We start from the raw sequence: 17,277 nt of genomic DNA, 5'->3' as shown, positions 1-17,277 counted from the left end.
TGTATGATATCCCTCTTGCTAGCGTTCAGCTGCAACCTCATGCATTTTGAACTGTGTCTCCATTGTGAAGTTATCTGACACAGAGTCACACCTGTGGTTGCTAAGCTGTTTACAAGTGGAAGTCTCGAAAGCTGCAGACATCCAGAGGAAAACCTCCAAAGCTCAACTCGGTAAAATCATTGATGGCGTATTTTGGTATGTGGGAGGAAACCAGAGCATCTGGAGGAATGAGAAGTGTTTTGGATTAGAGGTCTGGAAATCACTTGAAGGAGCACCTGATGGCCTGATCTTTGCTGCCTCTGTTTCTACAAGCATTTTCACGTCCCACCTGGATCTTGGGGGACAGCATGACATAAGGATTACGGACCCATGTAACGACAATCAAGGATGCCTGCCACCCCAGCCATTCCCCTTTCTCCATTTCCCTTCTCGGAGAAGATACAACAGCTCGAATGACTCCAGAACATTTTTTCCCCACTGCTATCCGACATCCAAAACCGTCTGAAGAATGGGCCGCATCCCGAAACGTTGTCCTTCCATTCCCTCCACAGATGCTGCCTGACCTGCAGAGTTCCGTCAACACTTTGTTTTTTGCTCCTGAAACAATTATCTCTTTCACAACTCATTCCCGGAGGTGCTGGCACATACTCCTACTCGGTGATTTTTTCGGCGACTGCCGGCATCATCGACTGACGTATCGGGTCACCAAAAAATTAGCGGCGTGATGCGGTGGTGGCGTGACGCGGCGTGATCACGTTTGACGCGCGGTGTTTTTTCAAGTGTCGCAACATTTTTTTGTTGCCGCTGGGTTTTGAAATGTTCAAAATCTTTTGGCGACACTGATATTACGCCGGCAGTCGCCGAAAAATCACGGTGGGACAGGCCCTTCTTTACTCTGCCTCATTCATCTATTCCATTATTATCATCTCATATTCTGCACAGATTTTGCATTATAATCTTGCACCATTCTGCTGTCTTGTCTGTGCAGTATTTATTGCTATATTTATCTGTACCGTAGGACAGTACTGTTTATTCTGTAGGCTTCGTGTGAACAAGGAATTCCATTCAACCCTGCTGTATATGACAATAAACGAATCTGAATGTGAGTCGGCAGCATCTATAAACCTAACATTGGGCCCAGTTTATTTCAGTAAAAGAGGAAGAAAGACAACACCTGGCTGCACGATCAAACATGAAACTGAGCTTCCATTGCAAAAAGGTCAATACTTTTGTGGTTGTTGCTATGGTGACAACACATGACCTTAAACTCAATGATTTCCAGCCTTCAATGGTGTTTTATCACTGGAGGGACTCCCATGCTTTTTGGAAACAAGAGAAGTAAGGATGAGGTTATTTTGGTGTAGCCTGTACACTGCTCTGCTGCACAGAGCCTTCCTGCTTTCTTGCATTTAGTTGGCAGACATTCAAAACATATGAATGGATTCCACAATCAACTGCTTTCCTCTTAGGATGGTGATGTTTTTGTAATGTATTTGTGTTCAATGGATTCTGAGCTGCTGACTACACTGCAGTGTTCAAGAAGACTGTCATATCTGAGCTCAAACGAGGTTTGTGTGAGGGCCCTTAAACTGTCAAATGTATTGTTGCCACCCAGAGCGCAGTTTGGCATAAGACACGGTCCCTAACAGGAGTAGCAGCCTTAAAGCAACAATCATTGTTCAAAGACAATGTAGCGTTTGCTGCAGTTTCCCTTGCTAAAAACAAATGTGGAAGTGATTAAACATACAGAAACCATCATTATTATGGACCTTTTAATAACACATTTTGGTTATAGCGGATGAACCTGTCGACCTTCACGGCCAAGTTGGGCTGCCGACACCCAGCGGTCCGCACATCCTCCATGGCCACATCCAGGCTGGGCTGCCTGCGCCATTTGGCTGCTTCCCGGCTGTGCCTGTCCCTGCCGCCAATGCCAACTCTTACCTGCGCTATGGCTGCCCCGCGGGCTGCGACCAAAGACTCCGTCGATTCTCACCTCTCCCCCGGACGCCACCAGGCCTGGACTGTCAACTCACCTGGATTCTAGGTCCAGTTCCAGACCGAGGGTCTGAAGAATGGTCTGGACCCAATACATCACCTATCCATGTTCTCCAGAGATGTTGCCTGACCTGCCGTGTCACTCCAACACTTTGCGTCCTTTAGTGTATTAACCAGCATCCACAGTTCTTTGTTTCTACTACTTATACAATGCTAGTCTATTACTCGGTAATCCCTTACTCTGTACAATAGGCAATAATGAACACCTTTCTCGCCCCCGCCCCGGTTGTCTGTTATAAGGATGGTTTACTGTATTTACAAATTTTGCACATTTAACTTGGAGACACAGGATCTCTCCTTCTCTAAGATCTTTGCAATGGTACTAGTAATACCTTTGTTGATTTCACAGCTTGGCCTTGATGTATCTATTCATCGTTGGACTCAATGCTGACACAAATAACATGTTTGCTCATGAGCAACGGCAATATTCACTTCAGAAACATCTTCAGTCACTGTTTTATTCATGGATATCTTGCACTAGGAGCAAATTGATCTCAGTTAACTTCTACGAATTTTTCTCCAAACCTTCGGGGTAATGTTTTGAATTCTCTACTTCCTTTAATATCCTAAAATCCCGTCTTCTCAACTGCAAAATACTGGGAGGTCTCAGTACAGACAATCGTCTGCGCAGACAGAACCATTTCTTCTTGCAGCTTGCGTTTTGATGCTTATGCAGTTTTATCTGCCTTTCCACCATTGGACTGAGCGAGACTCGCCCACATTCTGTGTCCCTAGTCCATCAGCAATTTCACCGGAGTGCAGCCCGTTGGGGTGTTATTCCATAGCTGAGGCAACATACTGCAGGTCAATGTTTTATTGTGGTGTTCAAAATGACCTTGTTTCTAATACTTCCTGTTCAGAACGAATGCACTTGTGCTAAATGATTCCCTCTGCAACAATAGTGAGGCTTCTTGCCAAACCCTCCCTTAGACACCAGTCAGATTCACATAACCTTGCATTGATAACGGAGCTGCTGTTATTGACCTCTGCTGATGATCTGTATGCAGCATTTGCACCAACATGCAGTTGGATATTCCTTTTCCTTTCTGTGGATGTAGTCATCTTGTATTCCGTCTCAATGTTTGATCCAGTGTGTTTTGTGAGTGACGTGGGCTGGACATGCAAATATGTCTCACTGCGTGTGATCCGAAATTGAAAAGCTGCATCTGATTTTTTTTTTAAACTAGAGAAATTGCAAATTGTCTCTCCTGCCCTTCTGCTTATGGGTTTCAAACTTATGACTTTCTACAATCTCCAATGGCACTGGTTTGAGGCCCTGCTCTTGGGTTGAGGCCCTGCCCATACCTTGTCAAATAGATATCAACTGTTCTCAGAAGCAAGTTTGCCAGCATCACATAATACCCAGTTCTATTTCTAATTAGAAGCTCACTATTTTGCGATTGCATTTTGTGATTTCACTTGGCATCTTGCTGGAAATGTTTAGTCCAACCCTCTTTCCAAAATCCCCTTGTTAATTCCCTTGTTAAACTCGGCTGAAGCCTGGACTACCGTTCTGTGCTGCTTTCTATTTGTGTTCGATTTTGCAGCATGTTCCCTTCTCCTCATGTTCAAGTCTGCACCTCACCTCAACACTAATTGTGAGTTTTTCCAGGCACATGGTCACCCTATACACTCAATGGCTTCAACATTAAATGGGGGAATAAACAATCATTTTAGATTTCTGCCTCGCTGAACACGCCATGAGTAACTAAGTTAGTTTTAGTTATACGTCCCACCCAGTCCACACTGACCTCCCATGCATTCATTCTATATAATCTCGCTTTTGCATTCTGCATACAAGGAGCAATTTATACAAGCCAATTAACGTACACGTCATTGGAAAGTGGGAGGATACCCAGAGATACAACAAACTCTGCCCCGACAGCACCCGTAGCCGGGATCAAACCCGGGTTTCAGGCACTGGGTCACTGTACCACCCTAAGTCAACGTGCTTTTAGGAACATACTTCCGCAATACTTGATCTTAATTGACATGGAGAAGGTGGCTAACACTGACAACAGGGGACACAGTGGCGCAGCGGTAGAGTTGCTGCCTTACAGCGCCGGAGACCCGGATTAAATCCTGACTACGGGTGCTGTCTGTGTGGAGTTTGTACGTTCTCCCTGTGGTCCTCCCACACTCCAAAGGTTTCTAGGTTTATTGGCTTGGTAAATGTAAAAATTGTCCCTAGTGGGTGTAGGATAGTGTTAATGTGCGGGGATCGCTGGTAGGCAGAGACCCGGTGGGCTGAAGGGCCTGTTCCCATGCTGTATCTGTAAACTAAAAAAAACTAAACTAAACCCTTTGATGACACCTCAGGAAGTTGGGATAGCGTTAGATATTGTCACATTTTGAAGTTCTCCTGACCTTGTCTCACCCAATGGAGGAAGGAGTTACCATCAAACCCATTTGATCAGTTTGCTTAGGTCCCAACTCTTTCACAACAGAGCAGCAGGAAATCAGTAATTCAGAGGGGCCTGGACCACATGCTCACTCTGTGGACCAGGACAGATCATGGTCCACTATTAAATACAATGGTTGTAGTTCCCTCCCAAGGATTTGTGTGAGATCGCTGACCCTTATTAGTGGTGCCATCTATCTGGAGAAGAAGGAAGAGATACCCACAATATGCTGGAGTAACTCAGTGGGACAAGCAGCCTCTCTGGACAGAAGGAATGGGTGACGTTTCTGATCAGTCAGAAGAAGGGTCTCGAAATGAAACGTCGCCTATTCCTTCTCTCCAGAGATGCTGCCTGTCCCGCTGAGTTACTTCAACAGTTTGTGTTTATCTTTGGTGTAAACCAGCATCTGCAGTTGCTTCCTACACACAGAAGGAAGTGGCTCAGCCAAATGTGAAAAGCACACGTTTTACACTTGCCTTTTCCATGACAGTATCCATGCAACTTTAATCTTACTCCTTCTTACCACAAGGGACCATTGCTGGTGAGTCAGTGTGCAAGCTTAACAGATGTTTCTCTCCCCAACTCCCCACACCTCTGATGTTACTCCAGCGTACACTACAATAAGCAGCACAGATGGGAGGTTAAAGTTTCTCCTTGAAGGGAAAGCCATCTGAAGTGAATATTAAACTGAACTTTATACTATGTGAGCAGCACAGCTGTCACTGAATTCAATGAACTGATTGCTGCCAATAAATTCAGGAGTCCTAGATCAGCTGACATGTCTAATAAATTACCTTCAATTACTTAATAAGAGTAATTATATATTGTTTGCAAGCCACATTTACTGGTCAGGGCATGGTCACACATGTGAGTATAAAGGAATTGGATAACTTTGTCAGATAAATGCAACTGATTCCAGCTAAGACAGACAGAATGAAAGTTGCTTGCTTCATCTTGCTGGAAGGATTAATGTGAAATCAGGCTGGGAGATGTCAGTTAAAGCACTACCCAATGTGGGCCTTGGTTTAAACATCCAGTCTCAGAGTTTACCAAGCCAGCACCTGCCACCTCTCAGTGAGTTAATGATTGGGTCTGGGATAGGGTTCAGGGGATGACGAATGGTGTATGTGTTGGTGGGGGAAGACAGGAAGAGATCAAGATTGGGAGGGAACTGGGGTGAAGAGGGCAGGGTGAGAGGATTGGGGTTCGAGGTGGATTGTGGTTGGGAATAAGGAGGACCACTGTGAGTGGACGGGAATGGGGTGTGTGTTGGGAGTAAGAGGGCTGATTGGGTGAGAAAAATGGGGAGGTGATGAGATTATAGGGGGGTATGTTGCAAGGGGAGCCAGAAACAATCTGGGGAGAGGGGATGGGAAAGGGACAGAAATTGAATAGGTTGGGACAGTTGTGAGGGGCTGGAAGGGGACTGGGGGTGGGTGGTTGAGAGGAGGGGAGGGAGGGGATAGCATAGGTGGTGGAAGGGAGGGGAGGTGGACGAGAATGTGATAAGGGATGGGGTTGATGGTGGAGGCAGGGGGAGGGTATGGTGGTGGTGGTGGTGGGGGATAGAAACATAGAAAATAGGTGCAGGAGTAGGCCATTCGGCCCTTCGATGGGGTAGATGGTGGAGTGAAGCAGATGGGATAGATGGAGAGAGGGGATGGGTAGGTGGCGGAGTGGATGGTGGAGGGAAGGGAGTGGTTGCGGTTGGGGTAGGCAGGGGAGGGAGGGGATTTGGTGAGTGGTTGTGGGAGGAGATGGGATGGGTGATTGAGGGGGGGAAGGGGACAGGCTGGGTGGTTGAGGAGAGGGAAGGATGTGATGGGGAAGGTGGTTGAGAGGAAGGATGAGGCTGGTGGGTAGTTGAGGGGGAAGGGGAGTGGATGGGGTGGATGAGTATTGTGGGTGGTGAAGGGGTGAGATGGTGGGACTGTAATGTTGGGTTGCTGGCAGGGTGGGGTGGGGTGGGTTACCCGTGAAGATGCCAGGTGACGGTGGGACAGTGGGTTATTGTGGGCTTGCCGGTGCTGTATGGGGCAGTGGTGAGTGTTGTGTAATTTAAAAAGCATGAACGAATGAACTACGTGGATGAGAAGATCTTCATTTCAACAACATTCCTGGTTCAAAAGTTATAGCCTATTTGTCATGCAGGCAAAAGGAAGCAAGTTGCCAGATTGTTCCCTGCCCCCAACATATTTTGTTTGTAACGTTGAACAAGTTCCAAAGTGACGCAAGGCAGAAGAATCTGAAAAGGAAATGGCTTACTCTTGTGGAATCTTGGGCTCTGATATAAAATTGCAGCCTTGCATTGAATAGGCGTTTATTGGTGTTTGAGTCTCGATGTTGGAAACGTGCTCCTAAGCATTCTGTTGGAAATCATTAAGAACGAGTTGTGAAGCGCAGTCGAACAACATGATGCAAAGATTTCTCAACATGCATTTTGCGAAAGGTAGGTAGTTGATCATGAGTTTACCCACTGGGGGCAGGAATGAGTTTCGGGGCAAAAGATGTTGGAGGGGAGGGATTGTAACATCGGGTGTATACCGAAGGATAAATGAACGTGGCTGCCTTGGGCTATGCTGAATTTTGTTGGGCTTGTAATACTGACATTGGATTCAGCAGGAATCCATATAGATCCCCGCTGGGGATTTAAAAAAAAAGGGTAAACTAGAGATACAGCGTGGAAACGGGCCCACAGTGGCCCATCGATCATCCGCTCACATCGGTTCTATGTGATCCCACTCTCTCACCCACTGCCTACACACATGGGGCAATTTACAGAGGGTCAATTAAGTTGCAAACCTTTGGGATGAGGGAGGAATCTGGAGGAAATCCACGTGGCCGCAAGGAGAGAACATGCAAACTCCACACAGACAGCAGCTGAGGTCAGGATCGAAGCCTCTAGCGCCGTGAGGCTGGGGTTCTACAGCTGCGCCACTCTGCAGCACAATGCAGAGGATTGCTCTGTGTGCGGGTTCATATTTCTTCAATGCCGCTGTTAGAATGATGAGCCAGAACCCATAGAGCTTTTGCTGTTAAAATGGAATGGGATCATAAATCAATGGAAGTGATCGGACAGAAGATGCCTTTCTATAAATCAAATCTAACTCTTTTGAAACCGTGCCAATGTTTGTGCGAGCTTGCTTGTGGTGAATTTGCGCTGGCCTCTGCAGCTCGGACTAGTGGGATCTTCTCCATTGTGGAGTGGGGGAAATTGACCAACAGATGCCACATTTATTGACACCATATGTTCCCCGGCAGGAAGCGAGCAAGAGATTTCGAATTAAACCAGGCAGAGACTGGCTTCTGGAAAATTTGAATCGGATCTCGTATTGCGGGAGAAACTGGGAACAGATGTGTGTGTGTGTCTCCTCCAGAGAGGCGGGATTCAGAGAGATGTTTACTGTAGCTACTCATTCCCCAAAATAATAATAATAACCAATTCCGTGATTCTAACCAAAGATCTTGGAGCAGAGCTCTGCTATAAGATCTTTGATTCTAACTCCGTAAGGTTGCCTTGGTTACTGACCTGGGGAGGGGAGGTCTAAGTTGCAACGCAAGACTATTTTTAGAGACTTGCTCAGCATCCCAGACAGCTCGGCTGATGTGGTGGGTGTGTCTTGTTCAGTTGCTTTGTTGCAACTGGACTATTCCTCCCCCCTAAGGAACCAAATGTCCAGAGCAGTCTTGCAGCGGTTAAAAACAAAGTCATCACTGTCAACGAGTGTAGCTTTTCTGTGGTTGCTTGCGAGAGAGGAGATGATGGGGGGTGTCGCCAGACGATGCGTGCATCTGTGCGTGGCTGAGCTGAAGAGAAGAGTTGACAGTCGTCTGCCTGCCAGTCACGACTCAGGACCTCCAGATGTGGTGACATAAGCTTGAGAACAAACCCTCCATAGATTTAGCAACGATGAGGGGCGACTGAGCGAAACTGGCTGCAGTGTAAACATGACGAGCAGAGAAGATGACGTTAATTAAAATAAAAAGGCAAGAAGAATTTTGACAACTAACACTAACAGCGACCCTGATGGAAGGCTGGCTAATCTGTAACTCTTTATTTTCACTCCCTCCATTCTTCAACAGTTGTTCCCTTCTAATTAGCTGAGGTCAATCAGAAATCTAAAGAAGGCTGTCTCTGCTGACCCCTCGGAGGTTGTAAGGTTGTGGGTGTCAATGTTCACTTCCTCACCTCATCCACTGCTAACTACATGCCAGTAGTGCTTCAGTCTGGCCACCCTTCGCAACCCACAGATTCCAATGGTGACAGAATGGTCTTGGCTACCGACAAGGCTAACACTCGGTATCACTCTGGATCCGTTTTTCAAAGGGATCCCTTTAAAATAAAAATGCATGCACTCCACTCTGCACCGCACTGTGGACCTTCCTGTACTTGCATCTGGTTATTCCGGCTCCCACAACACTGCAAATGTAGATATGCAAATGTTCGTCACGTAAAGGGTGCTGGCAAAGTTACAAAATATCCCGCTCCTTTGTTCTCCCCCCCCCCCCCCCCCCCCCCCCCCCCAACCCCCATGGCGGTCCCCCCCCCTCATTTGGTCCTCCTTTGATTGGAGGGACTAAGCTAGTATTCTCTGGAGTGAAGGAGCTTGAAATGTGACCCAATAGAAGTGTATAACATTTGGAGAGGTGTACTGTGTGTAAATAATCAGTTTTCCTATGGTTGGTGTTTCAAAAGAGCATAGATTTAAGATGAGAGGGTGGTGATTTAAAGTGCATCTGAGGAATAACTTTTTCAGAGAGTGGTTGATTGTTATCTGGAATGTATTGCTAGATGAGATGGTGGAATCGGATACAATCACTACATTTAAGTAGCAATGTTACAAAATTTTGAGATTTAAAAAATCAAGTCTGCAATTTATCCCATCAGATAAAGCATAACAATAAGTTTAATTTGACACCTAATTCACTTTCATATCTCAAGTAATAAAAAATTATGGCCATTTTCATACTCGGAAATTAGCATCTTGTTCCCTATTGATTTTCTATGGACATAACATAAAAGCTGTGATCGTGGACAGTCAAAAGCCCATGACCTTCTTAAAAATTAAGAGAACTGAATGAAATTTTCAGTTATCATAGATTGAAGCATTCTGAAACAAATATAAAATAATCTTACTTGGATGACCTGAAATTAAAGCATATAATTAGTTAGTTACCCAATTGTAGCTAATTTCAAACTTCAATTACTAGATCTAAACATCTATCCATTTCTTAATAAATGATTAACATTTTTAAATAGCCCAAGTGTCCAAATAATATTCACAAATAATTCACAATAAAACATGGTTTTTAAATCTCATTTACATCAATTTATAGGCCAAATGGAAGGAATTTAGTGTTCAATTGCTGTAAATTAAAGTCAATTTAAATCGGCTTTCTAGTGGGTTCCTGTGAACGCACTGGTTTAGAACGTTCACATTGCGCTGGATTTGTGCCCTCAAGTGCCCAGAAAAATACTGCGGGATATAAAGAGCCCAAAATGAACTACTCGCTATAGAAAACTTTATATACAGGGTTCTTAAGAAGCCCCATTTAATGTAAAAATAAGGTACATACCTTTAATTGTTTGCTTTATAAAACCCTGGGGCTGCGAGAGGTTGCGGGTTTAGAGAGTGATTTTTAAACTACTATAACTATTATACAAGGCCATAAAAACTAATAATACCTTTTGCGACGGGGTCTTTCAGCGATTTTCCGTTAATGATTTACTAGGCTGAACATTTTCGATTGCAACAGCCTAGTAAAAATCGCGTTTTAAACCCGCCCCCTCTAAACAGCGCCAAAATCGCGCACACGGGGCAGGGCAGATGCTCAGCCACGATTCAGGTAGGTTTTGTAACATACCTAATTTAAGCAGCATTTAGACAGGCATTAAATAAGCTAGTCATAAAATGATACAAACCTAATGTGGGTAAATGAGGTTGTTTTAGATTAGATGGATAAAAAATCCAGCATGTGCGTGGTGGGCCGAAGGGCCCGTTTCCATAACTTGCATTAGTTCTGCACTATCTTTGGACTGATTGGGCAAAGCCAGCAGACTGTATTGTACATTGTGCCACTTCAGTTTTGGCAAAGCATTGCTTTTGATAGGAACATGGTTGGGATCTACACCAGCTCCATTGATACCACTGCAGAGATGCAACACATGTGGAATGCGGTTTTCACAGCGCTGCTTAAAGTTGCTTTAAGCACAGGTCTGGAATTTCACAAATTTCCCTCAATGTACCATGAGAAAATGTATTTTATGCCGGTGTTAATCCTTCTGCCTCAGTAAAACATTGACGTTACACAGACAGTAGTTCTTTAGTAGCTAATTTAGCAGCTTTACTGCTTTCAGAGAGCAAGCTGTGAGTGGGCTGTTAAATACCATTTGTCACATTGAGTGGGCTGGTATAGATCAACATTCAGCAGAAAGATTGTTCTAATTCCTGTTCTACCTGCACACATGCACACATGAAATGCAAATATGATAAACATTATTGGACTTCACATTCAGCATATGATTAAAATGTTGGTAGATTTTTCCATTCCGTTCTACAAGGGTAAAATATTTTCTGTCCAAACATTTTATGGCGCATTTCATTAAATCTGAATGTTTCAGAAGTGGTGATTTTATAAGTAAAAGCTGAATAGTAAAGGTGCTGTGACAATGAAGTAGTCCACTAGGAATGAAGGCATTTGCATCAATCGCTAACTAGCAGTTCGGGGGAAGGGATCAGTCTGAAGAAGGGTTTTGGCCCGAAACGTTGCCAATTTCCTTCGCTCCATAGATGCTGCTGCACCTGCTGAGTTTCTCCAGCACTTTTGTCAACCCTAGCAGTTCTGGATGCTGGTTCATATCCTGAATATGGTGAAGAAATCGATGCAAAGAAGCACATCTGTTGGCTGCAGCTGTGGGTGGATACTGGGGCCACCACATAGCTTTACAACAGCTCCTACCACTGGTCCCTTTGTAATCCATAGGGAAGAGACACTTTCTCAGGAGCTTCTGGTGAAAAGCAACAGTAAGTCTCCTTGGACCAGTCACTTCCTCTTCTCCCCTCTTCCATCAGCCAAGAGGTACAGAAATTTGTAAAAGCATATCTCCAGATACGTGGACAGGAACTTCGCGCAAACACCTAACATTAATCTACAGATGTTCTAGTAGAGGAGACATTGCATGTTAGAGTATTTCAAGGGCTTTTCTCTGCTTTCATTATCCACCATCTGAAACTCCCCGCCTAGAAATTGCTGATAACTGGAGTACTGCACAATGGGCCAGCAAGCATTTTGCTTGAGGGCTGCCAGGGCTTTCACAGAGAAAAGTTCTCCCTTTGCAGATGTCAGGATTGCATGTGGTACAGTGTACATTTTGGAGGGGATATGGATCAGGTGGAGTGTGGGTGCACAATGGAGATTATTAGTCGGGATGGGGAAATTAGGAAATGGTATTGGATTGAGTCGTGTTAAATTTATTGTCATATACACGGGTACGGTGAAGTACAGGCACAATGAACATCTAGCCTGTAGCAGCAGCATCACTGACACAGATAACACACAAAAACATAAATCGTACATAAGTTGCACACAACACAATGCAAACTGTATAAAGTGATAAAAATGACTGGCGATGACAAGACATTAGTGCAAAATGCAACTAGAAAACATGTACATGGTAGTGCAAGGTGGACCTCAACACCGATGGCGCCAGAGAGAGCTGACATTTTGCAGTCGACACGGGCAACATGTAGGTTAGAGTCAAGAATGTTTTATTGTCATGTGTCCCAGATGGCACAGTGAAATTCTTACTTGCAGCAGCACAACAGAATATGTAAATACAGTACACTGTAAACAATATATTAAATGAGAAAAAAATGTTCAGGGTGTGTAGACAGGCACACATGTATGCATTCTAAAACCCAAATAATAATAGTGCAATAATAGTTTATATAGTTCAGAGCTTATTTGAAGTTGTAGTAATTAATGGTTGTTGGGAAGAAGCTGTTCCTGAACCTGGATGTTATAGTTTCCAGGCTCCTGTACTTTCTTCCTGATGGCAGGGGTGAAATTAGTGTGTGGCCAGGATGGTGTGAGTCTCGGATGATGCTGGCTGCCTTTCTGAGGCAGTGACTCCGGTAAACCCCTTCAATGGTGGGGAGGTCAGACCCCATGATGGACTGGGTAGTATTCACAACTTTTTGCAGACTTCTTTGCACCTGGACATTCAAGTTGCAACCAGTCAATATGCTCTCTACTGTATGCTTGTAGAAGTTCAAGAGAAGCCTCTCTGACATACCGAATCTCTGTAATTTTCTCAGGAAGTAAAGGCGTTGATGTACAGACAGGTTCCTGGGTCCTCATCATTCCTCTTCCAAAGTCCACAATCAGGTCCTTGGTCTTGCTGTCGTTGACAGCCAGGTTGTGGTGCTGGCACCATTTGGTCAGTTGACCGATCTCGTGTCTATACTCTGACTCATCACCAACTAGTAATTTGTCTGACAACTGTGGTGTCATCAGTTCGCACTGTGTCCGGCAACGCAGTCATGAGTATAGAGTGAGTAGAGCAGGGGGCTGAGCACACAGCCTTGAGGTACTCCCGTACTGATTGTTATTGAGAAGCGTTTTTGCCAATTCAAAGGGACTGTGGATTGTTGATGAGGAAGTCAAGGATCCATTTGCAGAGAGATGCACCGAAGCCCAGTTCCGTTATGGGTGGGGGGTGGGGGGGGGGATGATGGTATTGAACACCGAGCTGTAGTCTATAAACAACAGCCTGACATATGTGTTTTTATTGTCCAAGTAGTCGAGTGGAGAGCCTCTGTTGACCTGTAATGGGTGGAGGTTCTTGTTGATGGAGGGGGTCATGATCAGATGCCCAAGAGGTATAAGGTCCAGTAAAGAGGTCAGTAGAAAAATCGGGCTTGGAGATCAGCAGCTGTATTGGTGAAACTAAATATAGAAAAGGATATTTTTAAATGCAACAATTTGTTCTGAAAATACGGTCTAATTTTACTGGACCATGAAAGATTTAGGCATAAAAATTAAAGAAAATATCGATGGGAGTTATTATTCATTTTCCACTGTACAAATTATGGGAATTAAGTCCTTCATTTTTGTGATCCACCATATTTGGCAGACTGCTACATTTTCAGGTTGTGGTTTTGTACATGATGTGATTTTCATTATGCAGTGTCTGCCCCAGGCATCTTGGCTTTTTGTTTTCTTGTCAATGTTGTTGCCCATTAACCAATGGTGGCTGTGTGACCATTGGCTTGTCTCTTGAAAACTGATGCATTCTGTAATTCTTCCTGCTGTTTTTCTAGGCTCCCCCGTGCACAAGCAGGTTTCTGCCCCCACGTGTGGTGAAAGATTGACATCAAAGAATGCCGAGATGGGAGATGACTGCATTGGGGATTTTGCCATTGGAGACCGTATCTGGGTGAACGGTGTGAAGCCAGGCATCATACAGTTCCTTGGCGAGGCACAGTTTGCCCCCGGTAAATGGGCTGGCGTTGTCCTCGACGATCCAGTGGGGAAGAATGATGGATCAGTCGGAGGCGTGCGGTACTTCGAGTGCGAAGCTTTGCAAGGTATTTTCACAAGACCCTCGAAGCTGGCACTGCACCCCTCGAGTGACGGTGCCGGGAGCGATGCGCTTTCCGTCGAGTCCGTTACGTTTCCAGTGTCAGCCTCGCATCATGGCACTGCCACCCCACCGCTCTCCACTCAGCGCATCAACTGCACCATTCCTTTGAGGGAAAGCATTTTGAACAGCTCCATGAAGACTGGGAACGAGTCGGGATCAAACCTGTCCGACAGCGGATCTGTAAAGAAAGGGGACAAAGATCTGAGATGTGGGGATCGGGTTCTGGTAAGTTCTTCATTCTCGGCATCGAGCACTTTTTGTTTGTGAAAGGATGAATTGGCAGAACTCTCGATATTGCCTTTAAACAATGGGGGTCAATGACAGACATTGTGTCTAACAGGACAGTGAGGCAGTGTGTGGTACAACCACAGTCTGGTGGCTTACAATGTCCCTGCATCTCCAACGTTAGCTGGAGAAGCTCTCCACTTGTTCCGCTGCACAGAAATCTCCAGAAAAAAAGCTGCAATTGTCTTATTGTAACGTCTGAGGTTTCTGACGGTAACCCAACCCGGTGATTGGTCATTAATTTTTAATTTAGAGTTAGTACATCATTACTGGAGCTGTGGTTTTTTAAAATTTATTAATTTAATTTAATTTATTAATTTTTTTTCTGTAATGTGCAAGCTTCCCTCTCGCCAAACTTACCTGTCACCTCTTTAAACTTCAGTTCACTTCCCATCAGTGAAAGGTTAAATATTTTTAGTTTTATCTTCTTGACCTGAGCCAGAATCACTGCTGATGTCCAGAATGTGCATAATGGGTGTGGAGGGTTCACCAGCATCTTGGCACGTCTCTAGATCATGTGGTGCTCATCAGTTCACCTCCATGAGAGATGCCAAGGACACGGTTAGTCTTAATGGATGATAATGTAAATAGTATTGACTTTTACTGGTGCCCGTTCTTTGTAGTGTTATTGGTCTAGCCACAGGTTTCCTGTGTTGTTTCAGGCAAGAATACCAATTGCAAATTTGAACCTTTTTCTACCGTGAGAGTTCTATGAGCTATTTATCTTTATTCCAACTTTGATTAACACAATCGGTAATTGTCTGATATCTGGAAGGTGTCCCAGATCTATAGCACTCCTATCCACAGGTCGGAGCTTGTTTGGAGGTTGTAGTGTTTATTAGCCCGACCTTTTATTTTTTAGTTTGTTTTGGAGATAGTGTGGAAACCGGCCCTTCGGCCTACCGAGACCAGACCGACCAGAAATCCCCACATATTGACACAATCCTACACACATTAGGGACAATGTACACATACCCCAAGCCAATTAGCTGACATGCCTGTCGCGGTCATGGGGAGAACGTACAAACTTTGTACAGGCAGCACCCGTAGTCGGGATCGAACCCGGGTCTCCGGTGCTGCAAGCGCTGTAAGGCAGCAACTATATTGCTACCATGCCGCACAATCGTTGCTGTTGCCTGGGACTTTAGTGGTGCGAATATAAATTCTTGCTTGACATCCCATCCTTGTGTGAAGTTTCAATTTTGCTGCCAACAGACATGGGCTGAAAGGTTGTGAAAGGAGATGAACATTGTGTAATACTCATCAAACATGCTCAGCTCTGACCTATGATTGAAGGGAATTGAGAGGTGACTTTTTTGGGTTTGGACCTCCTTCAAACTCTTTTGTCTGAGAATGCTTCAGTCTTGTCTCCAGCTGGGTCTCGTCGTGATTGGGCTTGAGGTTGTTGGAGTTCCCTCTCACCATTACCTGTGTGATTGCCCACCTCCTGTCCCAGCTAGATACGCTTTGAATTGAGTCTTACAGTTTAGAAATAGGTCCTTCGGCCCAACTTGCCCGCACCGTCCAACATCTCCCATCTATACTAGTCCCACCTGCCTGTATTTGGCCCCTATCCCTCTAAACCTGTCCTATCCATGTACCTGTTTAAATGTTTCTTAAATGTTGTCATAGTACCTGCCTCAACTGCCTCCTCCGGCAGCTCGTTCCATACACTTACCACCCTTTGCGTGAAAAAGTTACCCCTCCGGTTCCTATTAAATCTTTCTCCCCTCGCCTTAAACCTGTAGTATTGTTTTGCTTTGTCTAACGCATGCTGTTGTTTAACATGCAAGTTACCCTGCGTTGCAGCTTCACCTGGTTGGCATGGTAAGCCTGGAGGGCTCACACTATGTCCTGCCACATTCTTCATTGAATCACGGTTGATTTTACCCTGACCTGATATTAATGAGGGTGTGAGGGGAATGTGAGCCATGCTGATACAGTTATAGTAACACACATTTAGGTATATTGTCATGTTGTCAGAGGTACAATGAAAAGCTTTGTGTTGCATGCTATCCAGTCAGATAATACTCTACATAAATACAAACTCAGTACAATAGGTAGAGCAAAGGGGAAGATGCAGTGTGCAGAATATAATCTCAGCATTGTAGTGCACCAGTTCCGTAGACAAGCAGCATTTCTTGATGTTTAAGAAGGAACTGCAGATGCTGGAAAATCGAAGGTACACAAAAAAGCTGGAGAAACTCAGCGGGTGCAGCAGCATCTATGGAGCGAAGGAAATAGGCAACGTTTCGGGCCAAAACCCTTCTTCAGACCTTTCTTGATGATCTACGGTGTTGGTCTGCGGGTCCTCCTGTCATGAGTCTTTACTATTTAGCACATTTGTAGTGCTACATAAAACGATGGAGGATGACCTCAGTGTGAAGACAGGACTTTGTCTCCCCAAGGATTGAGCTTCAACCAGTGCTCTTGTGCACAGATGTGACTAGCACAAGCAGATTGATGAGGACGAGGTGAAGCAGGTTTTTCCCCTTGTGTTGGTTAATTTGCTATTTACCACAAACCCAGTCTGACAGCTTGCCCCTTCAGTATTTGGCCAGTTATATCCCTTATCAAGCTACTCTTGAATGGAGGATATTCAACTCCTCCATGCAAAGTGAATACTTTGCCCTTGATAGCTTTGGTGCTCAATCTGAGACCACTGGCTTCTTGCCCTCGTTTGATCTGATGCCCCGAGATATCTTAGGATCTGGTGTCAATGTCGAGGACTGTGCTCCTGGCTGTATCACCACCTCTAGAGAGTCTGACCTGCCCGTGGTGGGCAAAAGGTAACAGAGATCATAACTGAGCATGAAAATCTGAAATAAAAAACACTAAGTGTGTTGGGCAGCATCTGTGGAAAGAGATACGTTGTTTAGTTTTAGT

The 17,277-nt window shown here is 44.9% G+C and overlaps 1 protein-coding gene across 4 annotated transcripts in view; it reads left to right on the top strand.

The window, feature by feature from the left end:
• clip2 (CAP-GLY domain containing linker protein 2) overlaps positions 1–17,277 on the top strand; it is a 91,656-nt gene that overhangs the window by 14,805 nt on the left and 59,574 nt on the right. For 3 of the 4 annotated variants that reach the window (XM_055657930.1, XM_055657933.1, XM_055657931.1), the window contains one exon: positions 13,784–14,331. In XM_055657930.1, the coding sequence (XP_055513905.1) occupies positions 13,784–14,331 (548 nt within the window). Of the gene's footprint in view, positions 1–6,650; positions 6,910–13,783; positions 14,332–17,277 lie in introns of those variants that run through there. The other variant, XM_055657932.1, reaches the window with a different exon arrangement.

The sequence above is a fragment of the Leucoraja erinacea genome, chromosome 28 (assembly GCF_028641065.1).
Source record: "Leucoraja erinacea ecotype New England chromosome 28, Leri_hhj_1, whole genome shotgun sequence".
Lineage (NCBI taxonomy): Eukaryota > Metazoa > Chordata > Chondrichthyes > Rajiformes > Rajidae > Leucoraja > Leucoraja erinaceus.
This window is presented reverse-complemented; position numbering and strand designations above follow the sequence as displayed.